We start from the raw sequence: 13552 nt of genomic DNA, 5'->3' as shown, positions 1-13552 counted from the left end.
CAAGTATACATTATCGGATATACATAATCCGTACAGACATCTAACTAATTCATCTTTAAACAAAACTGGACCGCGATATGCTGAGTGCAAGGATAGGATTGGCAGTGGTTCGTATGAAAACTATAGTTGTCTCATTACCACAATTATATTGTTTTAAACTTTGTATTTTATTCGCACGTAATAATAACAATTATAAATTTGGTACAATAAGATGGTAAGTGCCATAACATATGGCAAAAGAATGTAAAAATATGCTACACTGAAAAACTTGAATCAAATTTATTTAGAAAGTTTAAATTAGAAAACAATAGGTAACATTAACCGCTCTTTATACTTTGTAATCGTTCTTATCGAACTTAAATTTGAGCTAAAAGTCTTTTTTTTTGTATCTTTTTATAATTTTACATTATAAATCTGACCAGGTTGCAAGTGGACATTGAAGCAAGTCCGTCGAGCGCTGGTGGGTCGCTGGGGCGCGGTGGAGTGGCTGGTATGGCAGCGCGTGCGAGCACTGGTGACGCTCACGTTGCTGGCACAGGCGGCCGGCACACCACCAGCGAGAAACTGCTTCGAGTTCTACGGCTTTGATGTACTGCTAGACGAGTCAATGAAGCCCTGGCTAATTGAGGTGATAAGTTTGGTTGAGGCTGTTTTTAGATTAACTTTTGCTTGTTTATAATGAAGTATCTTGATGTTAGCAACGGTTAGTCATTCGTCTTATAGTTCGGTTTTAAGAATATAATATAAGAATACGAGAATTGGTTTTAAGAATGTGTAAACGTGTCCATTGCGTTTATTCCTTGTATTCTCTTTAAAAATAAGAGTTTGTTTATAAAGGCATTTCGTATGGAAAACATTATAAATTTTTGATATATTATAATTTCTATTGTTATAGCTGTAGATTTTACGGATGAAATGTAAAATTTAGACTATTGAATGTCTTGTATTAAGTATAAGCAATGTTTATAGGTGAACCTATCACCAGCACTGGCCGCGGACTGCGAGGCGGATGTGACAGTGAAACAGCCCATGCTGCACGAGTTGTTCGACCTGCTCGGCATGCCCATGCGGCATACGGGTTTATCCCTGCTGCAGGGACCACCCACAATAGTCAATAGGTATATGACAAACATGCTAGAAGTGTTAAAGATCCAGAAAGGAACTAGTTACGGTCATTGATGAGCAGAGTTAAAACAAACCTTGGACTCGATAATGTCGAACTTTTGTGGTGCAACAATCAGTACCTACTGATACTCGAAAGATTTTTGATGAACATAATAACATAGATGAACAGTATTAGGAGCAACATAGAAGATTTCTATTGAAACATCATATGTACTAGAATAGAAAATCTGTCCACCAACCCTTCTGTATTACAAACTTGATAATTGTTCACTTCTGTTTCCTCTGCCGAACAAATTGTATAAGAACATAACGTTATTTCTCTCTTATTCGTTAAAAACTGCGATAAAAATATAGCAGTGTAATTTCCCGGTAATGTTCAGTTGCAGTTCAGAAGACGAGAGCGGCGCGCCCCGTGCTCCGCGCGTAGCCACGAGCATGCGACGCGGTGCGCGGTTTCGTCGCCGCCGCGCGATGCCCATACATTGTATCACTTTACAGCATCCCACAGCTGATAAGTTCACGGTAAATATTTCAAGATTAATTAATAGTAAAAATGCGATTATAACAAGCACATTTCGGCATAGCACTGTATAAAGCATTACGCATATTTTTTATTTCAGGATTTGAATAAAAACGGTCATACGGGACGGTTAAATAACTCTTTAATCGAAACAAGCCCTGAAATACCGAAGTCACAGGTATTTATCATACTTACAGGTTTCTTATTTTTACTTTCCGTATAAGAAATAAAGTAAATTATTGAGATTTACTCTTTTTTGAAATGTACAAAAAGGTAATATTGCTAAGGCCTTATATTCCTCCTATTCATAGCATATTCATTTGTTTCTTTCAGTCGTCATCCAGCGTAGGCGGCGGCGACTGTGAGGAGACATGGCGCGGCGGGTACGCGACGGCGGCGAGCCGGCGACGCGCGCTCGACGCGAGCACTTGGGGCAACGGCGTGCGCTGGCACCGCGCGCCCGCTCGCCTCGGTCACTGGATTAGGATATACCCGCACACCCTGCCGCAGGATGAACTAGTGAGAGTACTAACTACTACATGCTAAACTTAGAATTAGTCATCATCTCCCTGATCGTTTTCCTGCGTAGGATTAATTCAGTAGGTAGTCTTACTCTTTCATGTTTATCTATTTTCGGTCATATCTCAATTCACTTCTTTCGAAGACATATTCATTGATACAATCTTACATTTTACCCTAAACTAGGAGTAATTTATCTAAAAAAAAATCTTGTTGGATGCAACAAGCGCGATAAGTATCCCTCTACGAATTCGGGACCAGTTTGCTTTCGTTCGTCAGACTTCAATACACACACACACACACATATTTCCGAGATCGCTTCTTCACGGAACAAAATGATCAATGAACCAAGGTATATAACACAGTTAAGTATTATGTAATATTAATACCATAACCTATATTGTTGTTTATTGTAGCAACTATCAGTGGAGGAGGCGAGAGAAAGTGTGGCGCATGTATCAAAGTTGCTACGAGCAGCGCGAGAGGTCGTCAAAGAGAGTGGACGAGATATGCGGGCGCCCCGGGACGCTGCGCGTGACTCTGCCTTTGAAGCTTCGCTACGCAAGAAGCTCGGCTACGGATCGCATTTCGAAGTCTGGCTTCCTCCCTTCTAATGTGTTCAAACGTGAAATTACTAATTGTAAGATAAAAAAGTAATACATTTTTAAGAGATTAATTTTAGTTTCATTTTAAAAATTAAATGTGTTAATTTGTCAAATGGTGACTCCCAACCTTTGAAAGTCGGAGAGGCACTTGAAGATGATCTAAAACTACCCTTCAAAAGTTATGCTTTGTATTCGTATATCTTTGGAAGGTTCGAAAATATATGATTATGCTGTTTTCAAACCGTAACGTAATTTTCACTTTGTACGTGTAGTGTTACCTGTTAAAGGTCGAGGGCTTAATTGCGTAACGAATTAAATATCATTCTAACATTACACACGTGTTTGTTATTACAACTCAAATTATGTTTTTGCGCATTTTTGTTAGCACTGGCAACATTTCAAATGAAACTGATTTTTTTTAATTTATCTTATTTAAAGATGATCCTTTCCTTCCTTCCTTTAGGTTGGCACATAACAATAAAAATTATGGCAATCATAGCTGCATCCATAATAAAGTTTATAGTCTCTACGTTTGCACATTGCATTTGCTTGTTCGTAATTAAATTCAAATCTTATAATCTTTTTACTTTAACTGTAATAACAAAATTAAATAACATATACTCCGTTTAAAACCTTTTGTAAAATTATTAAATAGATATATAAATCTGTTGAGTAAATCTAGACACTCGAGATTTAGGGATTAAGGAAAGCCAAGACGAGGTTAAGGGGTTGTTATTAAAGCCATAAGTCTTGTGGATTTCCGCTTGCACGCTGCGGGGAAGGGTGGGGGGTCGCCAACGTTATTAAATGCATGTAGCCGGTCACCTAGCTCCCTATCTCCATCCATACATATCATTATTCTAACATAAGACTTGAAAGCTGTAATCATTACATCGATAAAGCTTTAAACTAAGAGAGTTGTAATTCATCTTATTTCTTTAATATATCTTTTATTTTTGCTTCCATACTTCCATTTTCCTATTCAATACCGCGTAAGAAATCTATGAAACAAATAAAAGTGGTGCTAAAATACAAAAAGATAACTTTGACAATAAGTACCATGCTTATCGGGTTCAATACTATTTTAACAATCTGGACATAACATTGCAATAAACCCTGGTTGTGTGATATTTTTAAATTTTACATAGTTCGTTTGTAGAGGGTAACAATTAGAAATCATTTCCCAAACTGTGTGGTCTTTACGCTCCATAATGGGCTAAATAAATTTGGCGAGGTAGTGGGTCGTGTAATGGGTCGGATGCGGCGACCGCGGCTCCACAAACAGAGCCGTCACGTCGTTAGCCCACCACAGAGCGCCGCTCTGCAATACCCCTTTTCCCCCTCACCTCGTCTAGTGCCAGCCAAATGATATGTTGGACTCGTTAGCATCTGTTAGGACTATTGTGTTACAAATCTGAATGTTGTTAAATTTACTATAATACTAAATATTTACTATTCAACAGGAGTGAAGGATAATATTTTACACCGAAATGTGTTTAAATTTGTAAAAGAATGCCCATTCAGTTATAAACCCCTGTAACATAATCTTGTCGGACCTGAGATGCCATAAGATATATAGATAACAATACCAACGCACTTAAAAACATCAACTTTGTTAATTAATTTTTCCGTTCTAAAGTCATCAGACTTGAATAAGCATTGTATGCACTAAGTATCAAGTAAAAACTAAATTCAATGAACTGAACAAAGCGGTTCAAGCCACAGCATAACACGAAGTTAAACAAACAGAGAAATCACAGAGTAATGCAGCCACAGAGGGAATGCTTCGAATTCCGAGCTGACAGCCAAATGATTATGTTGGGCTGGTTAACTTACTCTGGTTTGTTTTATTTACATCTATATATAAACGATAAGATTTTTTTTATTAAATATAACTTAATTTAAATTGTATTTCCTCATTTTAACTGTATCGATGAATCGAATGAATTTAAAATGAAATACGGGAAAATATAACAACTTTGTCAGAATTTGTTACTTAGTCGTAGTTTAACAGTGGTAGAGCCCGCTTTAACATCTTCGCACGAATTGGCCCGGCTCGCCCGGTAAAATACCACGACTACACGGAAGACAGACGTAAAGTGGAATCGCTCGCTCGTTTGCAACCTTATGATATAAAAAAAAGTTAGCTTTCAAATCCATAATTTTCGTAGTTCATATTATATTTAATATTAATACAAATCTACAAAATAATCATTCTAGTATCTGTAAAAAGGAACGTTTACTTACAAAGGTACATATATCATATAAAGCGTAAACTTTTTCATATTGCAACTAATTTTATCTAGTTTTTAAAAGCGTAATATTTTTACATTGGCTGACCTATATCGTAGGGAATGTGCACAGTAATTGAGATACGTGTACTGACATAACTCGTGGACCGCTGCGAGGTAATAGAAAAATACAATGGCGATGGAACAATGCTCCACTCACCGGTCTTTACCGTCTAGTCAAATGGAAATTTTAGCTCTCATGTCCATCCGAATTGCGCTACAATAATTCCTCTCAATATTGAATATAGTCATTTAACGACCGAATCCAATCACTCGAATCGTTCATGCTTATCTAAGGTATTTTTATGAACGTTTTAATTCTCCTTCAAATGTAACCGATCTAAGGAACGTGATAGGAATTGAGAAAACTGTGTCATCGTTTAAAAGGCTATTGATACATCTACTTCGTATCACACAGTGATTAAAATAACTCGTTTACTGCCTATATAATACGTCATACTAATGTGAATAAGCTTTGCAGCGTATCAACTTAATAGAAATTAAAATTGGCAAAACTTAGCCAAGCAAAGTTATCGAGTTACTGTTTATAATTATCTCACAAGACTACCGGTAATCCAGTTGGGTGTTTCTAATTTTTCTTTTGGGGTGATTGATATGCAGGCCGTTCGGCCTAACGGGAAACATCCGTCTAGATCAAATTGTAGAATTTAGCTAAATCGATTTTTAACGTATTTATGAATGACGTATTGAGAAATTAAAGTTGTCTACAAATGACTAAATTTAAAAAAAGGGCAAACAATTTTAATTACTATCTCATGTCAATACAAACTTTTGTCGATAAGCGATAAGTAATTTTAGTTAACAGTGTCCCTGCATCGATTACGTGGGTACCGGCAAAGTGAGGTCCATTGGAATTGTATCCGCGCTCAAAATTTTCTATTTGGCTCGTGTCGTTAAAAAGCAGAGCGAGGACGCCATTGTGCCGCGTCCATTGTGTTTTGTATCGGCTCATGCGAGCTGTTTCAGGCCACTTCATGTATTTCAATTAACGCACTCACATTGTACGACTAACTGAAACTGCTAATGGCATCAGTTTCGATAAACGTTTAAACCTTTTTATATTTTCGTTCCATGTTCTGCGCTATTGATGTGAAAATGGAAACCAAGTACAATATTATTGGACGATTGGAACAGCTTTAAAAATTGTTAAGAATATATTTTCACTCTTTAAATCCATCTTCTTTTTCTCATTTCTCCATATTAGTTTACTCTTAAAATTTCATAAAGATCCATAACAGAAGAGCTTTTCTCTAACATCAATGTTAGAGGAAGTAGTATTATTTTGCATTTGTAAATTCCATCAATAATAACTTTTTGATTTGTAAACAAAATAAAGTAACATTCAGGTTGTCATCCATCAAAGTTAGTGCCTATTTAAAATCATATTCCCGAATATGGGCTCGCTTCCCCGAGCAGCGCGTGCAATATGCGCCCGATAAATCTCGGCGCCCGCCAAGACATATTCGGTTTAGGGAGTCGTTATGGTTTGGATATAACTTACTTAGTATTATGTTTTACCTGCATATTAAGAGACTTATTTGAAGTTTCAATATTTATCGAGACAGAAGAAATTTTTAAGAAAATATACATTTTCATTAGGTATTAAAAAATTCTTGGTTAAAATTTTTGAAGACGCACATCGGGGACATGAATGCTGCAAATTATCGAACTTCTTCTTCTTCGTATACTTCATTACTGAAGGTCGTGCCCGTCCTGATATGCCTTTACAAATGCGTCGACTAGCTACCTGCGCACCGCCCTGTCTTCAGGTTGTCTCAGGACAGACGGGATATTTAGTCCTGATATAGCATAATTCACACTATGTAATGTATTAAACCTTGCGCTGCTTTCTTATAGACGATTAAGATTTACAAGAAAAATAGAATATTCCAAAAATTATTATAGAAACTTTTGGTATTAGAATTTTCAGTTAGCTGTACAATGTGAGTGCATTAATTGAAATACATGAAGTGGCTTGAAACAGCTAGCATGAGCCGCGCCGGCCGATACAGAAACAATATAGACGCGGCACAACCTAGCCCTCCCTTTACTCTTTAACGGCTCGAGCTAAATGGAAATTTTAGAGCGCGGATAACAGGTCTTATCGTAGCTTCGGCTATGCACACTACAGCTTCGTGTCTGGGCCACTTATGCTATTTGCGAAAAGCCGCACGTCAAAATATTACCAATTAGTTTATCCAATCGCTACTAGAGTTGCCTTATTCAAATTTTGACTATGTGTTTCCTACTGTTCATATCCTACTTCTTACTAATCTTACTATCTTACTTATATAAATGCGAAAGTTTAGATGGATGGATAGATTTTTGTTTGAAGTTATCTCCGAGACGGTTCAACGTTTTTTGATAAAATTTGGCACACGTGTAGAACATAGTTTAGAAGAACACAGGCTACTTATTAAGGTTTTTTATATCGTACGGACGGAATAGCGCGCTACAACTAGTATTTTAATAATATTTATTTATTCTTCTTTATATGCATTGGGGGATATTCAATCAACTATTTGCAATCGAGTTATATCAATTTCTGACAAACAATTTAACAAAATAGATGAACATATGCAAAGAATTCCCCAGAGGGGTGTCCCCTGCTCATGTATACACTGTCACCTAACTCTATATTAACATTTGAATTCCAAACTACACACTCGTACATTGACGAGGTCGCATATGCAATACGGCTCTAATGGTCGAATTCAGAAATGAATACACTCGACCCACAGGCCTGCTATCAAAATTAGATGGAAATGACGTGGCCAGTCGTTCATCATTCCTATGCAATTATGAGTGGTTCAGGTTGTGAGAATTGTTATTTCAAAGTCAAATACTTAAATTATTTAATAGAACGGACATTTTTCATAATACAAGAGGTATTCTTTGCAGTGTTTAAGTGTTCCAGCGACAATTACTCTTTTATGAATAAGTTGCCGCCGCTTTTTTGCTACAAATGTAAAATAACAATAGGAGCAGGTGTTTAAAAAATCTTATGTTCCTAAAGAATCCTTCCTTCATGAATATGAATTGGGGAACAATTTGTACAAGGTAGATTTATGTCTTGCATAAAAGCGTGATCAAGTTTAAAAAGGCTAGGCGATCGACGATCGGTGGTCGGTGCAGCCGTAAAATTATTAATTCCGTATTCCGTAATAACCGGGGCGACACATCGGCACACATCGGCCGCCGCGACAATTGAATGAGCGACCGTAGGACGCGTTCGGCCGAGCAATCCATTATGCAGATTGGTAGTCGGATTGCGGCATTGTCGTGCCTCCGCTCTGCCTATTACGCACGGGCCGAGACCGCCCAGTCTAGTCGACCAGGCCGGCCAGTCGACCAGCGGCTTGCGTGATTCATTTTATGGATATTGCGTCGTTGGATTAACGATTGATTGACGACTTCGCAAATGAATGCCTTCAGTTTTACTTTTTGCGTAGTTAGTTGAATTTAGTTATAAATGCGTACCATGACAAATATATATTTTTGAGAAATAAATGTATAAACCTGAAATTAAGTTCATTACCAGAATTGAATTAAATGTAGCGCATATGCAAGCGACTCCTCGTTTATTGAAACTAACTTGGTCTAGAGCTGCCATGAAACAATTAATTAAAGCGACCAAATTAAAAGTAATTAGTTTTTTCGTTTAAAAAACGTTAAAAGTTCGCGGTCGCGGGAAGCCTCTCCCAATCCAAGTGGATTTAGATTATACCCCGTTGGCTCGAGCTGGCGGCCGCGGCACCGCTAGACCTCATGAATATGTAATTACTTCTCGGCTATTAATATTTTTACCCGCCCCCGTTGCGTTGATTGCCTCTTGAATTTATTATCTTACTCTGCGATAGAGCATTCCCGTATTTATTTAGACCACCTGCCAGGCCGCGTGACGCGCCTCTCTTATTAGTGAGTTATGACAAAGCGCTTTTTTGTTAATAGAATATTATATTTTGCGCACTCTTTGTTCAGTTGTTTTAAAATTACTCGGCAAATGATTAAAGGAGAATTTACGCATTTTCGAAAGATTTGATGATAAAGACAAGTGAACGGTATAGTATTTTCACAATGTCGTTGGCGTGTCACATCCAAATTATAAACATGTTTAGACAATGCAATACAATATTAATTGGTAATGTTTAAATTACAGGTGAAAGAGCAACGAAGACATTGAGAAACTGGCCCTTAATAACAGAATGGATAATATCTATATAAAGAAAGTCGTGTTAGTTACACTATTTATAACTCAAGAACCGCTTTATCGATATGATTGAAAATTGGTGACGAGGTAGCTTAGAGCCAGGAGACGGACATAGGATACTATTTATTAATTTTTTTCTCGAATTATTCCGTTGAAGAACTGCTTTTTATTTAACTTACTAATATTATAAATGCGAAGGATGTAATGTGGATGGATGGAAGGGTGGGCTACACTAATTAAGTTTTTTTATATATCCAGGCGGACGGAGTTGCGGGCGACAGCTAGTTAATTATAAAATTATTCTTCAGCCCTCATCATACAACAAAATCATTATACATTTATTATAATGACCAGTGTATTCAGCTCTGTTGCGAATATTGACTCTGATTGCGAAATGTTTACCGTTATTAGATAAATACCATCGGAAACGCAACTGTTTGCCCAATCCTCTCATTGCTGGAATGGACTCGCTAATGTTAATTGGTTAATGTGGAACGTTAGAGTGGTGTTTTGGAAAGCTCAATGAAATCTGAAATAGAAGTCAAAATTTCTATTGGAAATGTATAATTTTCTCATTCAAATTTTATAAATATTATTTTTTTATAAAAGGAACAGTAGTATAGTTTGTAAGGTATTAAATATTCAGATACTTGACGAAGTGCAGGATACTCAAACGTGTACAGAATGAAAGTTGAAGACGAGAATAACGCGGGTCGAGGAACGGATGACGGAGAACGTTTGCTTAGATTAGTTACCGACATAAACATCGTCTCATAACCCTATCACCGGCAGCCGGCTCCAGCCACCATTGTTTCGTGTTTAATTAGGCGCGAACAAATACGTACGTTGAACAAATGGCCCCAGGTGAGATTCCTTTGTCCTTTGTGATGAAATTCGTAACTTTCTTGCATTTGCAACCCCTTGCCGAATAGCGAGATTTTATTAATTTAATTTAAACAGATATTTAGATTTAAACTACTAGATAATTTTAGTGGTAATCAATGTACTATTATTAAATCCCATTTTTATTCTCATAGTTAATTTTTTTTTAATTAAAACATATTGTCTATTGATTGAGCGTCGGTGGTTCAGGGGTCAAGCATGCGACTTTCAATCTGCAGGTCCTGGGTTCGAATCCCGCCATGTACCAATGTGTTTTTCGAATTACATACATACATTTATCCGACGTTCTTACGGTGAAGAAAAACATCGCGATGCAACCTGCACATATCTCAGAAGAAATTCAAAGATATATGTGAAGTCAACGTGGGCCAGAGTGGTTGACTGTGGCCTAGTCACCCCTTACTAAGGGTAGGCTCCGAGATCCACAGTGGGGACTTATAGTGAGCTGATGATGAGGTCTATAGATTAATCAAAAAGACTAAGTTATATGATGCTTAAATAGTTTCGTATGGTTGGTAATACAATGTAAGAGTTACTATGGTTTTATGTTTGCCGGCTCTCCATATTGTCAAAAGGATTACAAGTAGGAACCACAGCACAGTCGGCAAACTCGGACATTTAGATGAAACCATTTTCGTATTTTACAGCAATTGTAGTTTGGATTCAATTTAATATTTTGCTTATTTAGGCTCCATTCCATTAACCAGAAAGGTATGTATTAACCATTCCAGTTAATTGTGTGGTTGTTAAATAAACTGAGGTATCTTTCTTGAGCAAACTATGGAAAAGATTTTAATTGAACATCTAACAAATTGTTATTTAGTTAGATTTTTCATTTCCCTGTCACTGATGACACGTAAAAAGGTTTATTTATTTTTGATTATAATATAAATTATTTATAATTTTTTCCTTTGATGAAATATAAAATTAAATACTCCGGGAAGTAGAGAATGATCTTGTTTTGATTTGTATTGTTCGTCTTACTCAGAATTTGTACTCCCGAAGTACATGTCTTTTTTTCCGTCTTATCAAAGAGATTGAAAGAGATGTCAGTAATTTTTAGTACAAGTCTTTCGGAAGTTCAAATTCATGGAAGGTTGGCAAGAACTTACTACTCGAAAAATTTAATAAAAACTAGAGATAATTAAATTAAAAATAATATGCGAAAAATTGCACACCTTTGAATTTCTTTGATATTTATTTAGTAACACAATATGTATAAATCGAGTGCGTCCACAGAACATTTCTACTTCGTAGTACTTAAAAGTTGGAAGCATTCGAGCGGCTCGCCCGGGGCGGTACACCTCGGTGCTTTGTGAATTTAACTTACGCTACCAAAGTAAACTCCTAATTGAAATGTATAGTTGAAATAACGCGTTTAGCTTCAGTTGTTTTCATATCTTTGTTTGAAAGAGTACAAAGTGAACAGAACAATTGTGTGGAAAGATTGTACTTTTGATTATACATAGTTTTGACATATGACGTGAACATTAAAAGCAAAGTTAAAAGCATTAGCTATTAGATATGTTTTTAACAATCATCGCTAATTTCAAGAATAAGGCTGTTTTTTTTTTAAATAGAATTGTCATGTTCCAGAACGTTCTACATCTATGCCAACTTTCAGCGAGATCCGTTCTGCCGTTTCGGAGGTACCTCCAAACATCTATTAATCTATGCATCTAAAAATTCGCATTTACAATATTAGTAACATAAACAAGAAGTAAGATTAAAATTATTCGTGGAGTTTGATTAGGAGCAATATTTCATTAGGATAAAAAAGCTATCAGGACATACATGAGCTTGATTATCGGTTTTTTCTGTGTACCGGACTCTTTGTAGAGGTAACAAACAATCGCCATATTTCTAACAATGGCTGGAATTGGTTGAGCCGGTTTATTTGGCGCGGGTAAACATCCCCGCAGCGGTGCGGACCACGGCAGCGGCTCACTTTGGTGATTTGCAGCCAAAATTAAAACGGATACGTCGAACAATGGCCGAAAACATAGCCCCTACTATGATCGCACGAGATGGACATTTATTTTAATTTAATAATTACTTGAATTGCACAACTAAACATGTTTGAACTGTGAACCGGCGGAAGTGGAAGGATGCACAACGTAAGTTTTGTTATATTTTGTATACGCCCAATAAGTCTGTAATCAACTTAGAAAAGAAAAGGTGGTTAATACATCGGAAGACATAATATGACTATAATGTCTATTTCGATGTTTAAAATTAACTTCGAAAATAATCATCGTAGTTGGGGTTTTTATCGACAATTGTTAATGTGTCAATGTTTGAACTTTATGCCTATACGTATATAAGTATAGTGATATAAAACACATGTAAAATAACAGGCCTGCTGTTTTAAAATAAATAAAAATTTGTTTTTAACCTAACGTAAAAAAGGCTAGTTACACCGAGCTTTATGGAAAAGCAATATTATTTTTCCATTTCATGTACAATAAAAACTCATACAATCGATCTAGTGTTCGATGTTCAAATGTTTGGTTAACGAGCGAAAATAGAAAACGCAGTGACCGTCCACGTCAAATATTGCGAGTGGAATAAATTAATTTAATATTACATTGGGAAATAGGAAAATAGTGAACAATTTTTGCTTTTCTCCAACATTATTTGTTATTAGTGACCGTTCTAACATCAATTGTTTCCAAATGAATTTCAAATTTTAGAAATATTTTCTTACCTAATTTATAAATAAATTTAACCTTGGGTTTCTGTCATTAAACTCTCTGTTTAGGACATATCTTCAGCTGACTCTTATCTTTGAAAAAACAGATAGCATTATCTTTTAAACGGGGATGTTCGAGTTAAAACCCATGGTAAGTAGTTTTAATGCTCCAAAATAAATACATAGACAAAATTACATTATCAACCAGTGAAATGTATAAATAAATAAAATTTTCCTTTTTCATTGAATTCGCCTATAGCATTATTTTAGTCAGTCGGAGCTCCTTTAAAATTACGTTTTTTCCATATCATTGAAATATTTTTTTATTTTTACTATTTATTTAATGCCAAAAATAAATAGTGTTAAATGTATAAATGGACTATTTAATCGATTTACAAAGGCGAAACACATTTCTTTTTAATGTTATTAGGTGGTAAACAAGTAAGCGCCTGAATTCGCCGAAATAGCACCGCGAATGCTAGCCATAGACATCAGCAATTGTAGATGTTTCACTGTTAATATTCGAATCTCTGTTTTGTTTAAAAATAATGTAACGCATTTGCAGTTCCTCTGGTTTTGTGAATTCTTTGAGTCTCGTTGATAACCTCGATGGTTTGCACCCTTCTTTTATAAAAAAAAACAATGATAAAAAAAACTACGGTAAGC

General features: G+C 36.1%; 1 protein-coding gene across 1 annotated transcript in view; it reads left to right on the top strand.

Moving 5' to 3' along the window:
* The window catches only part of LOC106125200 (probable tubulin polyglutamylase TTLL2), a 10476-nt gene extending 7688 nt beyond the window's left edge, over window positions 1-2788 (top strand). The window contains exons 7-13 of the mRNA XM_013322309.1: window positions 1-107; window positions 423-628; window positions 970-1118; window positions 1506-1647; window positions 1746-1823; window positions 1979-2164; window positions 2581-2788. Coding sequence (XP_013177763.1) covers window positions 1-107; window positions 423-628; window positions 970-1118; window positions 1506-1647; window positions 1746-1823; window positions 1979-2164; window positions 2581-2778 — 1066 coding nt within the window. The 3' untranslated portion in view covers window positions 2779-2788. The remainder of the gene's footprint in view (window positions 108-422; window positions 629-969; window positions 1119-1505; window positions 1648-1745; window positions 1824-1978; window positions 2165-2580) is intronic.
* The last annotated feature ends 10764 nt before the right edge of the window (window positions 2789-13552 follow it).

The sequence above is a fragment of the Papilio xuthus genome, unplaced genomic scaffold (assembly GCF_000836235.2).
Source record: "Papilio xuthus unplaced genomic scaffold, Pxut_1.1 DF825928.1, whole genome shotgun sequence".
NCBI classification, from domain to species: Eukaryota; Metazoa; Arthropoda; class Insecta; order Lepidoptera; family Papilionidae; genus Papilio; species Papilio xuthus.
Note: the sequence above shows the minus strand (reverse complement) of the source record. Positions and strands in the feature narration are given on the sequence as shown.